Source organism: Schistocerca cancellata, chromosome 8 (genome assembly GCF_023864275.1).
Source record: "Schistocerca cancellata isolate TAMUIC-IGC-003103 chromosome 8, iqSchCanc2.1, whole genome shotgun sequence".
NCBI classification, from domain to species: Eukaryota; Metazoa; Arthropoda; class Insecta; order Orthoptera; family Acrididae; genus Schistocerca; species Schistocerca cancellata.
This window is the reverse complement of record NC_064633.1, coordinates 104,538,127-104,565,328: the sequence shown is the minus strand read 5'-3', so window position 1 is coordinate 104,565,328 and position 27,202 is coordinate 104,538,127. Positions and strand designations below refer to the sequence as shown.

Sequence of the window (27,202 nt, the reverse complement as noted above, 5' to 3'; positions counted from 1 at the left end):
AGTTAACAACAACAAACATTCCTCACACGGAAAAAAAAAAAAAAAAAAAATGCTGAAGTGTTTGATGATTTGAAAATGAGGTCCAAACTGGAGGCGAAGAAAATCAACAAGAAGATGTCCCTTCAAAATATAGCATGTGATTAATTCACTTTACATGGCAAATTTTAATGTGCTCATTCGAAACCCATTTTCTTGCAACAGGTGAATCCTTTTTTATCTTTATCCTGAATTCACTGTGTAAAAAAGGGTATATGAAGTGATGTCATTCCTTTTCACTTCATCACTCATGACTTGAATGAGGTCTCTAAAGAGCTCTGTATAATCTGTGGTTCTGCTGGTGATCAAAATAAATACTTAGTCTTCTGCTTCATTCACTAGGCAACTCTCAAATTAGCAATCTGAAGAAGATCAAAATTACATTCCCTGTGTGTGGCCATCCATACTTAGAATGTGACAAAAATGTTGGATTGTGGAACACACAGGTGCTGATTTTCAAATGCCTGAAGATTTCAAGGGAATGATCGAAGTATGCAGATATAAGACATCCTCTTGGATTCCGGTCAGTGTAAATCGAGAAACTGTGTTAAGACTGGAAAACACTGCAAAATTCCATTTCAAAATGCAGCCTATTAAGATAATATTGTCTGAATCCAGCCACTACTGTGTGCTGAAATATCAAAGGACTTATCATGGTGGAATGCAAACTGGCATAATAAGAACACCATTATGACAACCAAATCCGGAGTGTTTTAACTGCGCACACCTGTTTATAATGGTGTGCTCGATTTCAGAATTCCTTTCTTGTCTAATGTACAATAGCTTTGCAGTTACCTTCTGTTCACTGTAATATAACAACTGCATTCTTTATGCTGCATGTAACATTTGCAAACTCTGGCAACCTTCACAGCAGCAAGATGGCAAAACTTCAGCTACCTCATTCCTAATTATGTCAAGTGAGAACTATTGCTGATCTATCATGACCAGAAATTCCTTTAGCCGTGTTTACTATGGAATTGCTGCCTTTTTTGCTTGAGTTACCTGTTTCTTTCCCTTTACAGAGTGACATTTGATTGCATTTTTGGAAATTATCTCATTCTGGGAACACAATGGATGCCAACAACACAATTTTCACATGCACCCAACCAAGAAGTTTTAATTGTGACATGAAAATTGTATATGTACTCATATACTGATGTTACCACAATTCAAACATTAAAAGATTGCTTTTTCTGGAGCTTAATAACAATTTATTTACCTGGTTTTCTCCCCTGACCCTTCATATGTTTAACACTGAACAAAATATGAATAAAATGACCAAGCACAACAAGAACTGAGTGAAATTAATTAAGATTCTTTGAACTATTTAAAAATATCACGTAACTGCTGTGCTTAACATTTTATAATTTAACTTTTTCCCTTTTTAATTCAAGATTGAATTTATTAACACAAAGCAAGGAACACTGAGACGTAATGGTGAAACTCTAAAAAGACCACAGCCAGATTTCCTTTTTCCTAACACAATGACAGCATCTATATGAATTGCACATTTGTCAGATTACCTTTGGAGTTAGTATTACAGAATAAATTCTGATGACTTGTCACTAGTTATGAAATGTTATGTGAGAAATGCATAACAAAGGCCGTGTAATTTATTGGCAAATGGCAACTATCAACTAATATTATACATAAGAAATCATAATTTATGGGAAAAAGCTGATGTAAGTGTAAATAAATGACAACAGATGCAATAATATTCCAGAAAACATGGGTCCCCAAATGACCCATCTGCCATATAATTGTGACCGTGCTGCCACTGATTTCAGAGTTACATGTTGCCCTAGTTCGTATAAATGTATCCGAATATAAAAATTATGATTAAGTCCCCATCTAGTTGGGCTCAAATTTCACCCGTGTTTTACCTCAACAAGAAATTTACTGCACATCTGTACCTGTAAGTGATGCTCCACGTGTCATCCTCACATTTGCATTCAACTCTGCAGACTTACTAATTCTTTCAACTACTCCCTAACTGTCTTATAAATCTTGAAAAGTCTGTACAATTCGGGGTTTCTGTTCTACAATCATATCAATGGGTGTGCTGTACACTTATCTTTTGGGATGACCCCACACCCAAAATCCACAGAATTGATGTCTGACATTTTCTGAGAGCAAGGTGCATGCCCTGTACAAACTATTCCTCTCTGCCCATAATGGTGTGTTAGGTGTCATCTTACATTGGCAGCAATATTTTTCAGTGCCTCATCATGTGCCCCAACAACAGGCCAAGTGCAGAAGTGAAGCATAATTAGTTATAAAGTTGTGTAAGTGGGCAAGCATAAAATTCAGCTAAATAACTGTGAAAGTTTTTGAACAGGGGCTGAAGGGAGGAGGGGGTGAGTGAAATACCACTTATTTTAAAGCATCAGGTACACATAGTAAATTTGTCAAGCAGAAAGTTATATCCACAATTTCAGAGTTTTCACAGTGGCTACAAAGTATACAATTTTCTGTGTTCAAGCCAAGTCATATTTCAGTTAAAACTTGAGTTCTTACGATACTCATTCACCATTTTCCTTATATGGAGGTAACAGTCAGGGCTAATGTTATTCTCTTGCATTGTGCTCGTATAGCTTAATGCTGATGGAGTGATTTCACATGAGGTGTGATTTTTATGCAAATGTGGAAAAATGAAAAGACTGCAGCCCCTTGCCAACTCAAAGTTATGTGATGGAAATCAAATTTCAATCTGGGAACACTTTATTTTTGAAGTACAACCCCAGTGTACAACACGATGATAGCCAATGCCTCTGTCAAATTTAATGGTGCATAGCTAAATTTCTACCACAATCACTATTACGAAGCCCCAGTAAGGTGAAGAATGAGGTAAGATCTTTGTACAAGATCTGATCAAAAAGTAAAGGATATTTTTTATTTCAGGGGCTTTATAATCCTGATTTTCAACTTTTTATTATCATTGTCTTGTGGGTACACTTGTTCCTGATTTATGTCTGGATTTTCAGCTGTTATATTCATGTATTTTATTGCTCACAGTCTAAACGCTGCACATGTTTTCAAAAGTTTGGCAAATTTTTACATTAGAAAAATATGGATCAAGGAATTTGCATTAAATTTTGCTAGAAAAATGGAATATGGTGCAGCATCACATTCAAAATGTCGACTCTAGCTTTTGGTGAATTTACTATGAGTAGGACAACAGTTTAGGAGAGGTATAAATTTTTCAAAGAGGGTTGAGAAGACATTAAAGACGACAATTGCTCTGGACGCCTTAGTGCATAAATTATTGACAATGATGAGGAAGAAGTAAAGAAAATGGTTCTGATAATGTCACCATATCCTTTTGCTGATGATGTTGGTATATCTTTTGGCTCATGACAAGCAATTTCTTTCAGATGTTTTGGGCATGACGTGTAGCAGCGGAGTTTTTTTCTGAAATCATCGAATTTCAACAAAAAGCGAAGTCGCTCAGCAATTGTTGAATGAAGTCTGCAATAATCCATAATTTCTAAAGAGGGTTACAAAAAGTGATGAAACGCGGGTATATGGGTATGACGTTGCAACCAAGGCCCAACCAACCCATGGAAACAGCCTGAAGACAAATTCGATCACATGTGAAGGTTCTTCTGACTGTTTTCTTTGATTACCATGCAACAGTGCACCAAGAGTTCTTATCTCATGGTCATAAGATCAATAACGAATGCTACCTGAAGTTACATGCTGTTCCTTTGAAGCAATCCGAAGGAAACTACCAGAATTGTGGCAAAAGCAACTGTGGAAATTGCACCGTGATAATGCTCCCACTAATACCTCAACACTTGCCCGCAATTTTTTGGCAAAAAACAAAACTTTTATGTTGCCTCGGCCATTATACTTGCTGGACATGGCCCCCTGCAACTTCTTTTTATTTCTGAGGCTGAAGAGAACCATGCAAGGAGGTCATTTTGCACCACTGACAAGATAAAAGCAGAATCGCTGAAAGAGCTGAGCATCATAACTGAAAGTGAGTTCCAGAAGTGCTTACAAGATGGCAAAAACTGCTGGCATGAGCGTATTATATCTGAGGGGGATTATTTTGAAGGGGACAAAATCACTGACGATAAATGAATAAAGCTTCTTTAAGAAAAACAATAATTCCCATTACTTTTTGATCACGCCTCATAACATCAAGAGAGGTACGTTATTTCATAGGCTACATTTTGTTACCACTGACTCTTCCCAATTTTTGAAGCTGATACGACATTTACATTTATCACAGTATACAGAGGGGGTGTGGATTGTCCAACCTATAAATTTTGACGTATTCATAAGACCCATTATAAACACCAGGTACTCTAAATCCAAGGAAGTCCTTTGACAAGCACAGCATACTTCAGTTTTCTGCAGTCATGCGGCTCTGATACCACTTTATTTAGCAGGTCTTCAATTTTGTTTCAGGTCGCACCACAGAATGGAGGCAGTGGCATCAGACAATGTTCGCATGATGGCCTAATAGGTTTAAGGCTTTGAGTTAAGACAAACACATCAGCTTCCTACATATGCAACAATCCACCAGCTGCCCTCCTCCTGGTCAACTGCCAAGTGCAAAAATGGCAGGTAGTACTGCTCCTTTACGGCAGTTTCCAACACGATTTTGTTCTCCTGATTTACCAGCAGGTTTGTATGTTATTTTTCTATGAGTAATTTAACGTGTCACTTCCAGCACGTTAGTTTTTCACTGTTCCTTATTATACAAAATCGAGAAATGAATAATGTGTCCATAATTACATGAATATTTCTTGTGCCCCTCAGAGGATACTCTTCAACAGAGTCGAATTTTTTTTTTTTTTTTTTGGTGGTCAGAGGACAATTCAGTCCAGAAATGTAATAAATATGCAACCGAATTTTTGTTCAGTACTTACATTCAGGAGCAAATCATTTGTACGGCTGATACACATATAGTTGAATATGACATTATCCTGGCTTTCAGGAGTATTAGTTCCTATGACCACAGAAGTTAACAGGCAATGCCCACGTATATTGCCTGTAGATTAAGCAGGTTTCCACACTTACGCCATTCTCTATAACCTATATCACTCGAGCCAATGGCTGATCCACCAATAGAAACAATCTGAACTACATACTGATGAGGCAGTCACCTCAGATGTATACAGGGAACTGAGGATGACATACATCTCAAAACCTGCCTACTGACAAACAACATATGTGAGTGTCGCCTGTTGACCTCTATAGTCCATTTAGTGTGCTTAATGATGCTCTACGCCAATAATATGGCAGATGTGTCACACTAGCTCCTTCCCTTGGGAAGAGAAGGCTGAAAAGAAAAGGCAGTTTACTCAGATCCTTGGCTCCATGGATTCCGAAAATATCTTTCTTGTGAAACAGGCTCAGTTTTTTATTCACATGAATTATACTGACAGGGAATCTCAAATGGATTTTGTATTTCTAAATTTCCAGAATGCTTTTGAGACCATTCTCACAAATAGCCTGAAAACAAACAGTGTTCCTATGGAGTCTAATTTGTGCAAATGGATTTGAGATTTCTTGTCAGAAAGCTCACAGGTCATAGTACTTGATGGAAAGACACCAAGAAAAAGCGAACTGATATCTGGCGTGGACCAAGGAAGTGTTGTAGACTATCTGCTGTTACTAATCTATATAAATGATTTAGGAGACAACCTGAGCAGTCCTCGTAACTGTCTGCAGATGATTATGTCAATTATTACCTAGTGATGTCATATTAAAATCACACAAATGTAAAGGCTGTCAATTAAGCTAAATACTTAAGGATTACAACAGTTTTAACTGGATCAACCATAGAAAAAAACCTTGTGGGGGAGGTATATCAAAGATGGTATTTTAGTGGCAGGAAATTTACAAGATGCAACAGATATACTATAGAGTCTGCCTACACCACGTTTGTTCATCCTCTTCCGTAGTATTGCTGTGCGGAATGAGATTCTCACTAGATACGACTCACGAAATCGAGAAAGTTCAAAGAAGGGAAGCTCATTTTGTATAAGATTGGTAAATAAAATACCCTTATTCTTATTAATTGAAGCCAAAAAGAGGTTTATTACTGTTAATAAAAAACAGGGGAGAGAGTGTTTCACAGATACAATAGGCAAGTTGGGGTTGCAATTAAAATAAATTAATGCAAGATCTTTTGACAAAATTTCGATCACCAACTCTCTCCCCTGAATGCAAGAATATTTTGTTGACCCTAACCCACATAGGGAGAAACAACCATAGTAATAAAATATGAAAAAGCAGAGCTCACACAGCAAAATTTAAGTGTTTGTTTTCTCATGCACTGGTCGAGATAGGAGCTGTACAGAAATAGTCTGAAGGCGGTTCGATGAATCCTCTGATAGGCACGTAAGTGAGGACTGGGATCTGTGGCCCCTTTTTAACCATCCCCGCTCTATCACTCTTTCCTCCTAAAAATTATGTTAATTGTAAGATATACAGACTTCTTGTGATACTGCTCTACCAGATGAACTTCCATCAGTATCCACAAGAATAACTTTTACCACTTCATTTCTGTTGAATGAAACCAGTTTCATGCCGTCTAATATAATTCATTCTTTGAAATGGCTTTATACAAGATGAGAAAGTGTTCGACGATGAGAAGCCTGTATAGTTTCGTGATGTCATGACATGGAATTTCACATTCCACTGTATTCTGCAGAGGGAATAACTACATAAGAGGAGTCAGAATTTTGTTTGGCGGAAAGGACTGTGGCTGACAAGATGCAAGATCGTGTCTTACATCGTAAGCAGAACTCAGGAGACACCTTATAAGATTTTGTAATTTTCAGTTAAAACCCATGTGTGGTAGGTTTTACGATGTGATAACTAAATGTTCTATGAACATATGCTGTTCCAAAGCACCTGTATATTGATGGTATCTCAAAACATACCTTACTATTGGTACAATTTGATGTAATAAAATGAATGGAAATGTCAAACAGGTGGTTTTAAGAATCTTGCTATTTGGTTGTTTTTGTGTTATAATTTGGGTGTTATGAAGACATGCCGTCTCGAGGCAACAGTCCACTGAAGATTTATGAAAATAGCACTGTTCTCAGTATGATATTCACTGTAACTAAATGTCAGTTAATAATACACTGGTGCTTAGAGCCTTAACAAGCTTGTAACATAAAAGACGTATGTTCTACAAGTTTACCACAGTGTAATGGATAGATGCATGGGTTTATGAAGTCACATGTGATCGGTTCATGACCCAAGCATGCACTGTTAGCGAAATCGGCTCCGGGGAGCGAAATCGGCTCTGGGGAGCGAACATAGCAATTTTATCCCATCCATCTGTAAGCAATCTGTTTGATTTGCAGTCTTAAAACAATGTTCTCATAGTAGTTGTCTTCAGTCTGACCGTAAATTTATTCTCACTAATTTGATTCAATACTACTACATTAGTTATCCAGCCTACACATCTTTCTTATGCTTTTCAAAATCTCTTCTGTACAAGGCTACATTCCAGAAAAATAACTTCATTGAAGATTTTTTAACACTTAAATTAGTATTTCATCTTAATAACTATCTCTTTTTCAAAACACTATTTTTGCTATTGCCAGTCTACATTTTATATCATACCTACTTCCTCCTCTTTCCTTTCTACACAACAGTCCAGAAATTACTTTTTTTTGTCATAGCACTTTTATATATTCCTACCCCCTTTCACCGTTCCATTCTTTGCTTGTTACTGGCTTGCCATCTGAGCTCTCAATATTCATACACACGCTTCTCTTTCCTCCTATGGGTGGCACCCATCTTATTCACAGTAATGCATGTTTCTACAGCTTTGCTTTTCTCCTCTAGCTATGCCTGCTTCCCCAATTTTCACTTCCTCTCACTTTTTAGACAAAGAGGCAGAAGCAGACGAGTGAATAACAGACTGTCAATGGACAAATGTGGTAGGTGTCCTATGCACTGAGCTCGAGTAAATGACAAGAGGTATTAAGTTATGTTTATTGGTAGTTGTTTAGGGTAAGGGTTGTAATACACTGAGGGTAAGGAGTAAGTTGTCTCAGAGTAAGTGTTCTTTTAATGCTCATTTTGTCAGCGTACTGGGTGCTGGCAATATCACAGTACTGGCTGCTGGCAGCAGTCCTCAGGTTGAAGGGAGGATGATGCTAGTCCGTGTTCTCAAGTTGCTGTACACCGAAGGTAAGGATGGGATTCTAATTGTGCCATTGCTGTAACTCTTCACCTGGAGCAGAGCTCTGGACACTGTGGAATCAGCAACTGGAGAGAGCAGTTCTTGTCACCAAACAAGATAATATGGTGGTCACCAGTCATCAAGTCATTAAGTTAATGCATGGGAGTTAAGGAATGAAGTGAGGAGGATGGACGTGTTTTCTGGGCTTCAATGGGGAGCCATGAGCAAGAGTGTGCTTAGAGAAGTTTCTGGGGAAAGTGAGAAGTTGTGCAAATCTTATGAACATTATGGTAACAGGAGCAGCAAGCACTGGAATTTGTGCCGCATTCGCTATGTCGACTGAAGAGAGTTGAATACATGCTGAGGGGAAAATTTTGAAGACTGTATTCCAGCCACTGACATCATGGAGTGAAATAGGACTGTAGCAGTGGTGAGTAAGTTGCCACAGGGTAGCAAATCTACAGTGGAGTGGCATACCACACAGATAACAGGCTTGGCGAACGAAGTTTAGAACAATATGCATATGCTACGGAAGCTGACTAGCAAGGTGATGGAATGTGCAAAGACATCGGAGGACGACATAATTTGGCAGCTGCATGTGTTGGATGTAAGACTCATTACAACACAGCTGTTACAATCATTAACAGACAGCATGTGGGACACACAGATGGCAATGATGAGTTTGCAGGAAGCTATTCACCATGCACTACAAGGGCAGCTGACTCCAGTCCTGTTATTACCAGAGCAATACTTGCTGGGATCACAAAGGATGCGAGGGAATTACCATCAAAGTTGGGGCTGATTACAGAGCCCAGTAAGCAGAGTTTACCTCCGTTACCATGTTGAGTTGTACAGGTGAGGACTGACCGGCAAACTTGTAAGTACTGGTTTGATTCCTTGTAGCAGGTAGTTTTGAACAGTTTATATGTTACACTATTCACCCTAATCGGTGAGAGTGGGGACCTTAGGGAAATTTGTACAGGTAAGGACTAGTTACTTACTGATCTCAGAAGGAGGTATAGACATGTAGTGGTGACAAAGGAGGGAGGAGGTTGCTGTGTGTCTGGTCAGAGTGATTCAAACTGGTGCAGATGCATGTATAGTGCAGCTGATTTTGGGCAAAACGAAAGGATATGATTGTCCAAGGTATATTGTGGAACCTAAACCGTATTTCCAGTAAGCTGGATACCCCGGATTTATTACATATAGAAAACATGGCAGCAGTGGCAAGCTGTTACGACCATAGAATGCTGTCACAGATAAATTAAGTGGAGCTGGGGGGCAGTGGGTCATTAATCTGTGGGATAGCATGTGGCTTAACAGTGTCACCCTCTCATCTACCAACCATAGTTGCATGAACTACCAAGTTGAACGTAACAAAGCCACAGTTGTTCTCACCGGATGGACCACTAAGAGGTACTCCCAATGCAGAATTTAACCTTCCTAAATAATGCACTGAAACTGAACCTAATCCATTCCCTGAACCAACTGACAGCTCCGCACAACAGATAGATTTCAGCAAAGCAGTTGATGAAGCATGTGCAGTGGTATTGGGAAGACAATGATGAGTGACTGGCCTTGAAAGTCATCACATGTAGTGCTATAATGGCAGTAACTCCGTTGTGTGTACCCTTAATCTGTCTTAGGCAGAGCGCCGCCAGTCAACCCAATCCACCTGAAGCGCAAAATCCGGGAGATTGGATACCTAGAACATGATAATGACTATACATGGAATATTGTAGTGTGAATGTTGGTGAGACATGTATTCCTTAGAGTTTAAGAGGTCACAGAACAAGCCATTAGAGTAGGGGGGAGATAAATGCCAAGGATACATTACAGCAGGACGAAAAAGTATAAAGGCAAGGTGTGACGTGTGTTCGAAGTCAACTAATGGACTATTAAGTGGAGTAGTAATAAGAAATTTATTAGCATTTGAGGACATTTAGTGAAGAAGCTTTGTAGTTTAATTGCTGCCTCTGAACCTCGTGGGTTAAGCTGCCAGATAGTCTTGTGATGGAAACTTGTTATGAAAACTTGGGAATCTTAGGTGCAAATCAGTCTCAACTGGGGACCTGAGGGGTGAGGGGCAAATTTGAATACGATAGTGCAGTATCGCAGCAGCCGAAGGCCGCCAGCAGGCCCTAGGTGTTGGCATTCGATTATGGTAAGAGCTTTTGATGTAGTGCAAGACAGGCCCAGCTTGGCTGGGCCAGCATAGCTTTAAACACTCTTCTTGCAGTACAGACAAGGAGATTTCTCTGCTTATGGATTTCAGCAGTGTTGTTGAAACCATAACTAGAAGCAGTGCATTGGAACAGGTGTGCTGCAAAATGCATTGGAACAGGTGTGCTGCAAAATCGTCATTTTGGTAGCAAATTCATTAATGACCTAGCAGTTCTACCAGGACATAGGGCCACATCAGGCAAGGTGCAACATGGAGCCACCAGCAGCAGTCATGAGTTCGGGTCTCCCGTCGCGATACCTGGTTCCTCCATTACAGCCACTTTCCAGAGTCAGAGCAAGGCTCATACCATAAGCAAGCAGAACTCCTGCCCAGAGGCAGGAGAGGGGGCAAGTGGAAGGGGGGTAGTGCAGGTCATATCCCAGGCATGGACGCCACATCCTGTCATCACTTTGTGGATGACATCGCACCACACACCATCAACTGCAGAGCCATTGTCACCCTTGGTAGAGTTGACTTCTACTGCAAGAATCCTGGTCGTCTTTGAGAACCGCTGATGCAAACTGCTCGTGGTGTGACTCGAGTAATGTGTGCTTGTGCCACCTACTGAGCACAGTCTTCAGCAAATGTTTGAAAAATGTTTCCCACTAAATAGAAAGACATCACAGCATCAAAACATCTTCCTCTGTCAGCTTTCCTCTGTTTGATTTTCAAAAGTTCCCTAACCAGAGAGGAATGAAGTCTACTACTGACACATTTCAACCTGTTACAACGCTGTGTCGTATATGAGAAATTAAAATGCGCAGGCTCAGAACATTTCTATATTTTTTGCACACCTACACACTGAACAGACTGAGCAACAGCACACGGGGATGCCAACTGTCCTGTTTTAATCACAAAAATTTCAGTTCTCAGATTTTTATCTTAACTGGTCTTCCTGTCATTGTTTTTCATCTCTGCCACATCTCTGCTCTCTTGTCACACAGCTCAATTGTTGACCAATGAACAGACAGTGATACACTTGCAGTGAGGGAAATGACAGACAACATTATACATGCCTCATCTTTGTCTCTATTCATCCTCATAACAGGAGTGTCCTAGTCCTCAGGTCAGAGTGACTGACATTTTCCCCCCATCTTTTTCACTGGGACACCTGAGAACTCACTGATTTTTCACATTTTCCTCTGTGTATGAATGGATTTTGTTTCATTTACTGTAAACAGTGCCTGGTCTTACTGATCCCTTTGTCTGGCCTCATCCTCACAGCAGGTGCCCCCCTCTCATCTTGAAGCCTGAGTGACCTACCCCTCCTCTCTGAAATTCCTTGACCTATAATGCTTTCCTCACTGAGGAAGGAACTCTTAGTTCCACAATCTAGGAAAAACAACATTATCATATGGATATACAATACTGCTCGCCACGTAGAGAAGATGTTCAGTGACAGACAGGCATAAAGAAGAGTGATCAGCATATTCACCTTATCGAAGTTCTTCATGGAACATAGAAAACACACTCCCCCCCCCCACACACACATGAACACGAACAGCTGGCCAGTCAGCTCTCTGTGTGCTGCAGCCCGACTAAAGCTGCATCTGACGTGAGTAGCAAACAAACTGGCTGTTGGCTTCTGTCTTGGGTTCTTCGGCCGACGTTTGTCTGATGATTTGCCAGCATGAGTGGCTGGCATTGTCAAAGCTTCACCCTCCATTGCTGGTGGTTGACTAAAGCTGAACTCACAGCCACAGACTGTATGTACCTGGCGCGCCAACATCCGAGGGCTTTTCCATGGTCATTTCTGGGGCGGTTCTCCTCTTGCCACCTGTCACATATGTTCGCTGCAGCACGGGAAGCCAGAATCCATTTACCTTGAGGCTCTCCTCTTTCTTCTTGAAGCTGTTCCTGTGTTTGTGTATTTCTACAGCTTCTCTGAACAAGCAGGTGTTGTAGTTATTCTCTACAGACAGAACTTCCATGTCGGCGAACTTTACCACATGGTCAGTCTCACACAGCGCATGCTCTGCCACAGCAGATTTCTCCACCTGTTTATATTCTGTAATCCTGGTGTTGATGGATCATCCAGTTATTTTAACATGAACTTTTCCGCATGTGCATGGTATGCGGTATATTCCTAGCATTGCAAGTGGGACCCTTTTCTCCTTTGCCGATCTGAGACGCTGATTTTCTTTGTTGGTTTGTAAATAATCTTTACACTGTTCTTGCACAATATATGGCCGAATCTGTCTGTCACTCTGGGAATGTATGGCAAAAAGGCCATACCTGTCATTTCTTTTTCTACTTTCTCACTTCGCTGAGTGTTTGGCTCTTTTTTATACTTCTAATATTACTTGTGGAGTACCCACTGCGCCTCAGAACACTCTCCAAGTGTTATATTTCGCATCCAAGGTGCTACGGCTGACTTATTCGTCTTTCCCGTGTTATGAGTGTCTTAATCATGCCTCTTTTCTGGCTCGGGTGGCGATTTGATAGTTTGTGCAGGTATTGGTCCTTGTGTGTCTGTTTTCGATACGCGCTGTGACCCAGGTTTTCACCATCCCTTGTGACCAGCACATCTACCAATGGAAGTTTTTTGTCCTTCTCTACTTCCATAATAAATTTTATGTTGCCTTGGAGACTGTTCAAGTGTCTTAGGAAGTCACCGAGCTGTTTCTCACCATGGCTGCACACAATGAAGGTATCATTTATGTATCTGTACCACATTTGAGGTTTACAAGGTGCCAAGACCAGTGCCTGTGCTTCGAAGTGTTCCATGAAAAAGTTGGCCACCGTTGGACTACGAGGAATACCCATGGTGATGCCTTCCAGCTGTTCATAGAAGTTGTCATTCCACTTGAAATAGCTTGTGGTGAAACATACAGGGAAGAGCTTTGTGCTCCAGAGAGTCACTGAGTGGCACTTTTGTAAACAAAGAAACAATATCAAAGCTGACCAGGATGTCATTTGGTGCAAGTTTTAGTTTCTTCAGCTTCTCAATGAAATGTCCTGAGTCCTTAATGTACGTGTCAGTCTTTCCCAGGTTTTGCTGGAGCAGAGAGGCCAAGTGTTTTGCAAGTTTATATGTCAGTGAGCCAGGAGCGCTAACAATCAGTCTTCTTAGGTAATCCATACAGCCGAGTTGGCAGGGTTTCTGTGTCTGTATGTCCGTCGGCACAGAAAACGTCTTGATTAACCAATTCGTATTCAGTGTTATACGCTGTGTTGGATTTGGGATTGGAGTAGCAAACTTTGCTGAGGTGGGTAGTGAGTATAGTTGAGGTGCTGGGAGGAGAGAGTGAGGATAGGGGTGGGGTAAAATGCTATTAGCAGTTGTTTACGTCAAGAATATCACTTTGGGTGTCACATTCAGCAACTGCATGGTCTAGCTGTCTCTCAGCCACACTTTAGCAGTGGCGACTGGTGCAGACTGACCATTAGTTGTCGCGTCCATGTAGAATGCAATACAGCAGTTGCAGACACATTGGTAGATCACATGGATGCCTTCATCAGTGGCCTTGCCTTTGACGGCGCAGGAGATGCCAGTGGCAGATCTGGAGTAGGTGGTAGTGAGGGAATATATGCAAGTCTCGTATCTACAACTGTCTAGTACTACCCAAGACTGGAGCAACTGAACCACATTTTCTGCCAGGGTTTCAACTAACTCTAGGCATGCCCTGAAACAAGAGAAATCTTCACCACTATTCTCCTGCTGCGGTGCTCCACTGTCCACTCAACCTACACAATATCCTTGTCTGCCCCTATTCCACCCCTGCTCCCAACTCACTTCCTCATGGCTAGTATCTCAAAAATAGACCTAGATGAGAGACCTAAATACATCCTTCCTCTACCACCTGCTCCAGTCCTATATCAAGCCATCCCCTACATCATCAAAAGTATGACCATCTGTAAAATCAGCCATGTAATCTACCAGCGTAGCTGCAATCAATTGTGCCACATTTTACTTGGACATGACAACTAACATCATATCTATTCACAGGAATGGCCAGCAACTGCCAAACGGTTGTCAGGAGACAGCTGCATCATCCAGATGCTGAACATGGTGCCCAACACTAAGTGCCTGACTTCAACGGCTGCTTTGCAGCCTTTGCCATCTGGTTTTTCCCACCAACACCAGCTGTTTTAATTTGCGCATGTGGGAACTTTCCCTACAACACATCCTTCGGTTCATGTAATTCCTATGGCCTCAACCTTTGCTTCCTTATCCATCTGTCTACCCTCTTTCCAGCCCAACATTCATCGTCTACCCAACCTATGAACCTGAATAGTCTTCACCTTCTCTACTTCTCTCCTATCCCATCTGAAAATTCCCCCCCCCTTCCCCCTGACTCCCGCACACAGAATCCCTATGCTGGACCTAGCACCCCCCCCCCCCCCCCCAATCCTGTTCCCACCATGTCCCTACACAATGACACCGGCAGCACCAGCATCTTCTCCCACACCTATCCTACTATTCCTCCCCTTCCCACACCTCGTCTGCACCCTGATACCCACCTTAGCAAGTTTGCGGCTCACCTCATACACAATATTAGCTGGACCTTAGTGCCAGGAGATGACAGTGGCCATATGTGTGCAAGTCATACTCATGGGCATGTGAGCCAGTTTTATTTTACTTACTTATATATTTATTATTATTATTATTATTATTATTATTATTTTTTTTTTTTTACATCAGACGAAGGACTTAACAGTCCTCTTCACTGTGCCTGTCTGCCACTCAATGCCTCCTCTATGTGGTGAATAACCATGTACCTTTTTTTATTATTGCTGTTAATCCATCTTAAAATTGAGGATTAATCCTCCCCCCCCCCCCCACCCCCTCACATTTTTAAATACGGCTTTCACCAGTATGATGGGAATACTCTTTGAAATTCTGAAGGTAGCAGGTACAAAATTTAGGTGGTAAAATATTGTATACAACTCTTACAGAAACACACTGCAAGTGTAAGAGTCTAATGACATGGTAGGAGAAACAGTAATTGAGAAGGGCGTGAGACAGATCTGTAGTGTAGATGTTATTTACTCTGTTAACTGAGCAATCATCAATAAAGGAAACTGAGGAGAAATTTGGAAAGAAATAAAAATTTTGAGATTTGTTGATAGCATTGTAATTCTACAGAAATGGGAAAGGACCTGGAAGAGCTGTTTAATGGAATGGAGAGTGTCTATAAAATAAGTAAAATAAATAAATAACTAAATAAAAAAAAAAACTGAGTTTGAAGTGAAATACAGAAGACAAAAAAGCAGCTCAAACGAGAAGAGAATGGGAACATTCGAAATGTGATGCTACAAAAGAATGCCGAAGATTAGATGTGTAGATCGAATAACTAAAAGAATTTATCAGTTGATAGGACACATCCACAGATGGCCATTAGCTGAACAAAATTCTATCTCAAAAATTATTTGAATAAATATATAATTCAAACATTTTTGATCACAGGTATAGGCTTTATTCATCTCTGCGAGTACAAATAATTATCTTTATTTCTTACTCGTCACTTTAGTAACAAGTAACAGACTGTTACTGCAATTTTTGTCTATTTTTCAACTGGCACTCTGTTGCAAACAACCAGTGTTTGTTATGGCAGTACAGCAAGGATTTATTTAATGGCAGTGTGATTTGGCAGCTCAGCAAATGAGTACCAGACTACATATCTAAAGGTTTGGAGTTCAGTCCCAAGCACATCCTACGAGTTTCTCTCACACTTTTCAATTACTTCTCCTCTGTCAATGATTCATAAATGTGAAAAAAGCAATTTTCACTACAATTCTGAATGCATGTTAAACTACACATCTCCTTATAATGTGGCTAGTAAAGTATTGTGGTATTCAAATGAACCTTTGGGTTGTGGACAATTTTATTTTCTTTAAAGCTCAATAAATATAAAACAGGCAAATGGCCGAAGCAGTTACATTAACAACACAGCCCTTGCACTCGGCAGTACTTCCTCCCCTAGACGACATGTGGAAGCATTAATTTGGAATACCTTCCTCAGTTGTATCAATGTTCCTAAAACTAATGGTTGTGGATCCACTTTATGAGATGGTACAATTCTCTCTTACTTGGTGCTCTACAAAATAAGTGCGTAAAGGACTCTGTGACTGGTAATAGTAAACATTGGCAGACTTTAAACCTGCCACATCCAAAAACAGCAACATCAAGAGGCTCGTATGAAAACTGAATGTCACCACCAACCCTACCAAATTGTAAGTTTTTCAGACTTCTAATTGAAAGACCAAGCAGAGAAGTATTGTGGCTATATGGTTGAGTTGCTCTGCTAGGATTGTTCAAATTAAGAGAAGAGCTAATTCATCATCAAACAACTGGAACCACTTAAAGTGAAACACAGTGATCGAGCTATTTAAGAATACTGCGTTTATGTTGTTGTTGTTGTTGTTGTTGTTGTTTGATGCAGCTCTCCACGCTACTCTATCTTGTTCGAGCCTCTTCATCTCCGAATAACCACTGCAACTGACATCTTTCTGAATATGCTTACTTATTCACCCCTTTGTCTCCCTCTACAATTTTTACCCCACCCCCACTTCCCTCCATACTAAATTGGCGATCCCTTGATTGTCTCGGAATGTATGCCATCAACTGATCCCTTCTTTTGGTCAAGTTGTGCAACAAATTCCTTGTCTCTTCAGTTCTATTCAGTAAATCTTCATTAGTTATGCAATTGAACCATCTAATCTTCAGCATTCTTCTGCAGTACCACATTTCGAAAGCTTCTATCCTCTTTTTATCTACAGTGTTTATTGTCCATGTTTAACTTCCATATATGGCTACACTCCAGTCAAGTATCTTCAGAAAAGTCTTTCCAACACTTAAATCTTTATTTGATGTTAACAAATTTCTCTTCTTCAGAAATGCTTTTCTTGCCACTTCCAGTCCACATTTTATATACTCTCTACTTCTGCCATAATCACTTATTTTGCTGCCCAAACAGCAAAACTCATCTACTACTTTTAGTATCTCATTTCCTAATCTAATTGCCTTAGCATCACCTAATTAATTCAACTGCATTTCATTATCATTGTTTTGCTTTCTTTGACACTCATCTTATATCCTCCTGCCCATTCTGTTCAACTGCTCTTCCAAGTCCTTTGCTGTTTCTGACAGAATTATGTCATCGCCAAACCTCAAAGTTCTTACTACTTCTCCCTGAACTTTCATTCCTTCTCTACATTTTCCTTTGGTTTCCTTTACTGCTTATTCAATGTGCACAATGAATAATTTTGGGATAGGCTACAACCCTGTCTCGCTCCCTTTTCAACCACGGTCTTCCTTTCATGCCCCTTGACTCTCATAACTGTCATCTGGTTTCTACACAACAGTGTTTCACTCCCTAATTTTATCCCTGCTACCTTCGGAATTTCTAAGAGAGCATCCCAGTAAACACTGTCAAAAGCTTTCTCAAAGTCCACAAATGCCATAAATGTAAGCTGGTCTTTCCTTAACACATCTTCTAAGATAAGTCGCAGGGTCAGTATTACCTATCGCCTCGCATGTTCCTACGTATCTCCTGAAATCCAAAATGATCTTCGATGTCTGCTTCTACCAGTACTTCCATTGTCCTGTAAAGAATGTGTGTTAGTATTTTGCAACCATGACTAATTAAAATGACTGTTTTCTAATTTTCACACCTGTCAGCTACAGCTTTCTTTGGAATTGGAACTACTATATTCTTCTTGGAATCTGAGGTATTTCGCCTGTCTCAGACATCTTGCACACCAAATGGAAGAGTTCTGTCACTGCTGACTCTCCGAAGGCTATCAGTAGTTCTGATGGAATATTGTCTACTCTCAAGGCCTTGTTTCAACTTTGATCTTTCAGATCTCTGTCCAATTCTTCTTGCAGTATCATATGTCTCATCTCATCTTCATCTCTACCTCTATTTCCATTTCTATAATATTGCTTTGAAGTAAATCTCCCTTGTATAGACCCTCTATATACTTCTGCCAAATTTTGGATTTCCCTTCTTTGCTAAAGATTTTTTTTCACCAATTGAGCTCCTGATATTCATACAGCTGCTTCTCTTTTGCCCAAGGCCCCTTTAAATTTCCTTTGGCGCCATCTATCTTTTCTCTAGTGAAATATGCTTCAAAATCCTTACATTTGTCTTCTAGCAACTCAATTTGCAAATTTGAACTTCCTGTCAATCTCATTTTTTAAAAATTCGTATTCCCTTTCATTTGCTGCATTTTTTAAATTTTCTCCTTTAATCAATTAGATTGAATACTCTTGTGCTATCCAACATTCCTACTAGGCCTTGTCTTTTTACCTATTTGATCCTCTGCTGCCTTCACTATTTCATCTCTTAAAGCTACCCATTCATCTTCTGCAGTATTCCTTTCTGCTGTTCTAGTCAACCATTGAATACCGCCCCCTCCGAAGCTCTCAACAACCTCTGGTTCTTATCCCATCTCCTTAATATCTTACTTTTTTCAATTTCTTCAATTTTAATCTTCTTCTTCTTCTTCTTCATGGATGGATCACTTAGGACCACACGTAATCAACATTTGTTGACCTTCTTTTTCGCCCAGTATTCCTTCATCAGCAACGAATGGGCTAGTTTTCATTGCTTATACCACGTATGTCTGCTAGTTTTTTTCCTTCCTCAAAACCCCGTTTGTGTGGGATTTTTCTGATTCATTTCTGTCATGTAGATTTGGAGACCCTAATTCTCTCAGGTCTTTTTCCATCTGTTTGTATCGCTTCGGTCTTGTGGTTTTGTTCTTTAAAAATGTATGGATTTTGTGCATTAACCTTTTTGAGTCCATTCTTTCTAAATGCTTCATGAATTGGATTCTTCTCATACGCACTGTGTCTGTTATTTTGGAGATATTTTTATATATTTCTGCATTGGGTTTTGGATAATGCACACCATCTTCAGTTCTTGGTCCTAGGACTTTCCTCATCATTTTACATTCTTTCACTTCTAATTCCCCTTTTAGTGTTCCGTGTTAAAGGTTTAGTGTCTCAGATGTGTAGAGCGCTTCAGGTTTAATTACTGTTGTGTAGTGTCGTATTTTGCAGTTCTACGAGAGACTCTGTCTGTTGTAAACATTTTTTAACTGGACTCTTGATCTGACAGATTTCCTTTCATTACAATTTTCTACAATCCATTCACCTAAATATTTAAATTCTTTTACTCGAGAGATGTAGTTATTACCAATTTTTATATCAAAAGGTGCATCTTTGATGTCAGTCATCAATTTTGTTTTTTTCAAATTAAATTTGTAATCCTATTTTTGCTGCCTACTCTTGCAATAATTCTAGCTGTTTCTGTGCATCGGTAATGTCTTGGGCGATCAGTGCCATGTCATCAGAAATTTTAATCTACAGTTCATAATCAATCAATTTTGGTCAAGAGTTCACATCTGGCCGTGGAAATGTCTTACTATTTTAAATTTGGTCCCTAAATCTCTGTCTAACCACAAACCATGGACCTTTCCATCAGTGGGGTGGCTTTTGTGCCTCAGCGATACAGATAGCCATACTGTAGGTACAACCACAGTGGAGGGATATCTGTTCAGAGGGGATACCTGTTGAGAGGCCAGACAAACGTGTATGCCTGAAGAGGGGCAGCAGCCTTTTCAGTAGTTGCAGGGGCAACAGTCTGGATGACTGACTGAACTGGTCTAGTAACATCAACCAAAATGGCCTTGCTGCACTGGTACTGCAAACGGTTGAAAACAAGGGGACACTACAGCCATAATTTTTCCTAAGGAAAGGCAGCTCTACTGTATGGTTAAATCATGATGGCGTTCTCTCGGGTAAAATATCCCACAGGTAGAACAGTCCCCCACTAGGATCTATGAGCGGAGACTCTTCAGGAGGATGTTGCCATCAGGGGGAAACAAATCTGATATTCTATGGATTGGAACGTAGAATGTTAGATCCCTTAATTGGGCAGGTAGGCTAGAAAATTTTAAAAGGGAAACGGATACACTGAAGTTAGACATAGTGGGAATTGTGAAGTTTGGTGGCAGGAGTACCAGGAGTTCTGGTCAGGTGAATACAGGGTAATAAGAAGAAAAACAAAAAGGGGTAATGCAGGAGTAGATTTAATAAAGAATAAGAAAACAGGAATGCAGGTAAGCTACTACGAGCAGCATAGCGATACTTTATTGTAGACAAGGTAAGACATGAAGCCTTCACTTCCCACAGCAGTACAATTTTACATGCCAATTAGCCATGCAGATGAAGAGGTTGAAGAAATGTATTATGAAATAAAAGAAATTATCCAGATTGCTAAAGGATACAAAAATTTAATCATGATGGGGGAATGGAATTCAATAGTAGGAAGAGAAGAAAAAAATAGTAGTTGATTATGGACCGGGGGAAAGGAACGGAAGAGGAAGCTGCCTGGAAGAATTTTGAACAGAACACGATTTAATCATCACTAACATTTGCTTTAAAAATCATAAAAGAAGGTTGTCTATGTGGAAGAGACCTGGAGACACCAAAAGGTTTCAGATTGATTATATAATTGTGTTTATGCTCCCCCAAATGAAATGAGGACAAAACTGACACTGTCAAAGATAGCGATGAATCATCCGAGTACGTTTCACGAGATACATTTGACAGTAATTTAATTTTTTTCATCCATTCTGTGATCCATCTGAATGTTGTTGAAGACCAATCTTTTTATTAAAATGGTAGACAATCTAAACATTTCAGATTACAGTATAAATGTAATTAGCCAAAGGAACAAAAATAAACCCGAAATTTAATGATTTCCTCAAGGAAAAAAATTCAGAAATAAAATTATTATTGAAGGACACAGGACACGAATGTACAGGAAGTTTTCATATGGTCAAGCTGAAGCACTGGACTGATGATAACCTCAAAAGACAGTCTGAAACATCAGCACATCAGAGATTTCCTCAAGCTGATGAACGTGTAGCCATGATGCCAGATGAAATTTACAGAGATAGTGTAGTTACTACTGTAAATGATGAGGGAAGCAACTTTGTGAAAGTTTTCACCACCTAGCAAACAATGGAAAATCCATGATGGAATGTACAATATTACAAGAAAGAAAGTTGCTACTCATCATATAGTGAAGATGCCGAGTCGCATATAGGCACAACAAAAAGACTTTTAAACTTAAAGCTTTCAGCCACACATGGTTTCAGTTGCCAGAGACTGCAGTTTGTTTGTTTGTTTGTTTGTGTGTGTGTGTGTGTGTGTGTGTGTGTGTGTGTGTGTGTGTGAGAGAGAGAGAGAGAGAGAGAGAGAGAGAGAGAGAGAGAGAGAGAGAGAGATTTAGAATAAACTCCGTGTAGGGCTGGCATTACAAGGTGGAATAGTTTGTACAGCACAATCAAACAATTACAGTAACTGTAGATCCAATTACATAGCACTTTGAGTTTGAAAAATGTTATGAGACACACTGAATTTGAGTACATAAAAGAATTTATAACATATTCACGTCCTATTGCTAAAATTCAGGATATACTATAGGGCACAAAATAAGGAATTACAGACTTTTAGTTCCTGTTTGATGGCTCTATGTAATAGGATGCGAAAACTGGAGGTTAAATATTGGAGCACACTGGCAACTTGCTATCGAGAAAGTGTTTAGAGACAATTAGCAGATTTTCTTTGCCCTTCTACAACAAAAAGAGACCATGCAGGTATTGCAGTAACATCTTAACCACAATTTAAAAAGAAATGGTTCACCTTCATCACGGTTCACAATCAAGAAAGGCTTACAAGAAACTTCACACTTATAGTACCCACTGAATTGTTGCAGAAATCGGGTGACGAGACAGAAAATGATGTTCTGTCAGAAAAAGAAAATTGGCTTTATGATTTTGAATCAAATTCATTATGTTAGACCAAAGGCAAACTTAAATTTTTGCTCAAGATGATCACAATTTAACGTTCTCTGACTGTTACCCTGAAATGAAGACACTCTTCGGAGGATGTAACAGGCTGCTACCCTCTTATGCACCTGTAAAATCTTCCAAACTAAAATGAACTATCTGATGAAATATTTGAAAAAGAAAAGTAAATCAAAAGCAACAAAATGCACACCTGTGTTATAAATGACAAAGAAGTGGAGCAATAAATATTTCTGGATTTGAAAATTATCTTTTTGTTTGTGAACCATTTTCTTCACAAATGGCATGTAAATATTTGTAATTCGTGTTAAGTAAATAACCATTTCAATAAATATTTTTATTTGTTATTCATGAACAATAATTTGTATCTTGCTCATTATCAGTCATTTGAATAAATTTTGCCCAACTCTGGATACATCCTTAAATATCAAGGAATCATCAATTTAGTACTCAAGGGAAGTATGGGGGACAAAAACTGTACAAGAGATGAATACAGTAAGTAGGTTCAAATGTATGTAGGTTGCAGTACTTATTCAGAGATGAAGAGGCTTGCAGAGGGTAGACTAGTGTGGATGACAATGATGACAACATAGGCAGCACTAGAATTGTGCCTCTGGAAGACAAATCTTGGCCAAGTATTTTTGACTGTTTGTAAATTTATGGTTTTCTTAAGTGACATTTCTTTTCGATACAATTAAAGAATGAAATTTTACCAGATAGAAAAAGGAAGTTTATGCTAATAGACGTTTAGTTCAGGAGTGTGATGGAATGAGATGCTACACTGGAGATAAAGTTCCCACCTTTGAATTAGAGAAAAAAACTAATGCTGGTTGGGAGGAACCAAGTGGCCTGTCTGATATAGCAGTGATTCAAGTGCCTTGAATCATGCTGGAGAACATGCTCAGCAACTAGGCACTGACTGGATGTTTGGAGGGGGACAGCTCCGTGCCCATTCACTGGTTCGGCAAATTGATGATTTATTCCATGAGGTTTTGGGATTATGGCCAGAGGATGTCTACATCTTGCTGTGATATTTTGGCTGAGGGTTTTATACCATAGACTGGTGGTCCACATCACTAAGTTTACGGAAAAAAACTGGTACAGAGGTGAATCAGCACAAACATGTTGTGCCAGGTAAAACAAAGCTTTGCAACTGCAATCTCAGTCTCTGGTAACCCATCAAGAAAGATGGCACTGCAGCCGGGCACAAAGTACTTGAATAATGATAACAAAACCAGCAGTTGTATTTGAATCTATGTCGTTTAATTTTTTGAACACTGATACTAGTTTCGACACCATTTATCTTCAGGCCCCAAGTCTGAACAATTTTATGCGCAATGAACAGAATCGTATGCAGTGGGCCAAAATTAACTGGATTCCATAACTCCCGTGGCAATAACATGACCAGCAGGGTCAGCCAACAACTTGTCTTTCACAACCCAATAAGTCAGCCACAGCTGAGTATTTTATCTCCACAGGACATTCAATAGATTATTCTGCCATGGGAATCTTGACCACGAGACCCCTCTGGGATTCAGTCATTAAGAAATATGGTTTTCAGAATATCTTATTAACTGCAATGGCAGATTTCAACTGGATATGGGATCTGGCAATACCTTACAAAAGAATACATTCTATGGCTTGTGACAATTAGTTTTATTATGTCGAAACCTGAATTTTAGCTATGTGGCTCTCAATCCAACAGAGGGTGTGCACACACAGATGCGCCTGTGTGCCACAGATGGAGCCATATTTGAAGGAAGTGGTGAATTCAACAGAGGGTGCCCAAGCAACAGTAACTTATGCGCATGCACCTCAGGGCCAATTTTCAGTATAAACCTAGTGACATGAACCAGCAACTCCAATATAAAGCACACACATGACGACTGACTGAACGTTGTTGGACTGAATATTCTGGCAAATGACAACATCACCCAGCTGCTATCCTGAAACCTCACTGAATACTCATTACACTGGGGAAACCTAAAAAAATCACAAGTTGATGATCGTCTTAAAAAGCTATGAAACCACTGACGTTATATGCTGGCTGACATGTTCACTGCACATGTCTGTCTACCTTCGACATTGTAGAAATTATCAATGGTGGAGATCGAGTAACTGGTAATGGTAGGGTGCTTGGGGCGCAAGTTTTACAGTGAGAACAATTTTAGCATCAGGAATCTTGGGGTAAAGATTGTGGCCTCTGAATATGATATGGTCAGCCACGGATTTTGTCAAAGTCAAAATGGAGACGAAAGGGAATACTAGGTGGTTTGACAAGAATATCATGGAAAGATATTTCAGAGGTGACAACAGGAAGTGTTAGTCCAGACAGGGTAATCTGTCGACACATTTAGGGCAGGGAGATAAAGAGACAAGAAGAGCTGCTTCTGACACTTTTTGTAATTTTTAGATAGGTATAGAAGTTAAAAACCATCTTGTGTGAACAAGACAAATCATGGTAACATGGCAAATAATGAAATGCTCATTGCTTTCAATCAAGCAATGAAAAGTTGACCTGTCAACCTGAGAACTAATGGCAATGACAAAAAATTCCTTTTGTCAACGAGTGGGTCAAAGGCACTTCTCAGTGAACAATAAATCCTATTACCAAATGCATCGCTTTGCCTTCACTTACACTACTCTACAACCAATCATTTTCCAAACAAAAATCTTGCAGAGTTGTTTCTAACAAAACGATTCAACACGCCTGTTCCAGTCGGTGAACTGTTGAAATTCCCCACCAATTCTTTCACAGTTTCCTGACTTTTATAAGCAAAATAATTTCCTGAGAATTCCACATTTTCTGACGTATCTCCACTAGAAATAATAAAGCCCATGTGTTTCAGAAATATAACAATGTTGAAGATTCATGCGCAATTTATGAGTTACAGATAAAAGCAAATAACTAGCAAATAGTACATTCATACTCTTAACAACAAAAGAATGACAACAAAACTTTTACATACACTTACCTCTTTATCTCTCTGAGCAAACTTCTCAAACATGTTGGCATAGATCTTCTTCTCTCGACTCCTCTGCTCCTTTATCTTTACATTACAAATAACAATATTATTTGCTGCAGCTTTGTTTTCTGGTTCCAGTTTTAGAACTGCTTCAAAATCTGTTTTTGCCAATTCTGGTTCACCCATACCCAAGTATGCCTGTTGACAACAATAAAAAAAACTATTAACATATCTTAATGTATAATCAATATTTAGCACTGCTACACAATGCACATAAAGCAGTGTCTGTGAGTGCAGTTTTGTTTCCTCTCAGTTTTACTGCAGCTTAGTTTTATTTGTGGTTATTCTGGATTCTATACTATAACTTTTTGTGTAATTATTCAGCACAATGTTTGAAACTCTATTGCATACATCTTCATGCATTTCACTAAAAGTATCAAAAGAAGTTGAGAGTTGTGTCTGAACTTACAGTACAACTTCTAAGTTCCGAGAACATTACTCTATGTGTATGCATATTTTACATACAAATAACAAATTCAAGTCACATACAGGACTAGGAATCTTATCAATCCAACTACCAAACATCCATTTTCAGAATCAAATGTGAATGTCAATGCCCTTATTACTGCAGTAATGTATTTATAACTAATCTTCTGCACATAAGAGAAAAATAATAACTGTATTTCTCCATACGAAGGTGTCCAACACCAGTTCTTACCACTCACTAGTATCACAATAGAAGATGTTACATTGTTATGCATGATAAGGCTCTTTGTCCAGTGGCCCATAGACCTTAAGAGCCACGGAGTACATATTATTGCATCATTGTGCACAACGAACCAACCGTGAATGTTTCTAAACTGCATGAGGTTAGCCATTTTTAAAGATGTAAGTCCACCTGTGAATAATGCTTGTGCCACCGAACAAGTATTATCAACTAAACATATTACTAATTATCCTTCATTTTTGTGTGACCACACGATTCTCTGAAAACAGTATGATTACCTTAGCCACCAATAAACGTTAACAGCTATTGTTCACCACACACAAAAACAGACTGCTGAGTAGCAAAGGCAAACAATACCTCCATTTATCCCGACACTTAATGGAAGTGGATTCTATGTGACCTCCTTCCCCCTTTTTACAATTTCCCCAGCAAGAAGATTATCTGTGTTATCTGTAATTTATTTCAGCTCATCAGGTTCCCTGAGATCATGTAAGTTACAGTCACTTGATCAAGGAATAACTCAATTGTTTGATCATGAAATGATTCACTACTTAATTCACAGAAAGCTGATAAAAATATGTAAAAATAAAAATCAAAGACTATAATACAAAAGATTTGCAGCAGTATATACAATGTGTATCACCCTGTAAATCACCAGTTATCTTTAGCTTTTAACTGGTTATTTTCACTCCGTGTACACAATGGGTTGGTATTAATTTGGATGAATTTTTGAGGTCAGTTAGTGGTTTTATTTTGCGGTATAGTTTTCTCTACAGTATAAAACATTAACATATTACGTGTTCATTTTCTCACACAATGTTATCCAACAATATAACAGTGAAAAGCTCTGAATTATTGCAAGAAACTGCTGTACAGGAGAAAATGAGGGCATTATAAGAAAGAGGATGAAACATCTAGAATAAAACACAACTTTTACTACAGTGGTTAAAGAAGTGTGAAGTTATTGTGACAATGAGGAAGAAGAGGAGAGTAGCAGTGGATGTAAGTGGTAGAGGGCAAGTAATAAAGACAATCAAAAGTTTCAAGTGCCTGGAAAGCATAATAGGTGAAAGAGAAATGCAGGCCCATGGTTTTCTGCAGGGTGTAACAAGGCTAGCCTGGAGCAAATATGTGCCACCAAAAAATAAGCAAAAGTTATAAATGAATGTTCTATGCTCCAAATACTCTCATATCCATTAGAAACATGGGAAGCGAAGAAAAAAAAAAGGTGATCAAATTTCAAAGTAACAGAATAGGATTTA

The 27,202-nt window shown here is 39.3% G+C and overlaps 1 protein-coding gene across 2 annotated transcripts in view; it reads right to left on the bottom strand.

The window, feature by feature from the left end:
• LOC126095159 (peptidyl-prolyl cis-trans isomerase FKBP4-like) overlaps positions 1–27,202 on the bottom strand; it is a 122,339-nt gene that overhangs the window by 6,294 nt on the left and 88,843 nt on the right. For both annotated transcript variants that reach the window (XM_049909881.1, XM_049909882.1), the window contains exon 8: positions 25,223–25,411. In XM_049909881.1, coding sequence (XP_049765838.1) covers positions 25,223–25,411 — 189 coding nt within the window. The remainder of the gene's footprint in view (positions 1–25,222; positions 25,412–27,202) is intronic.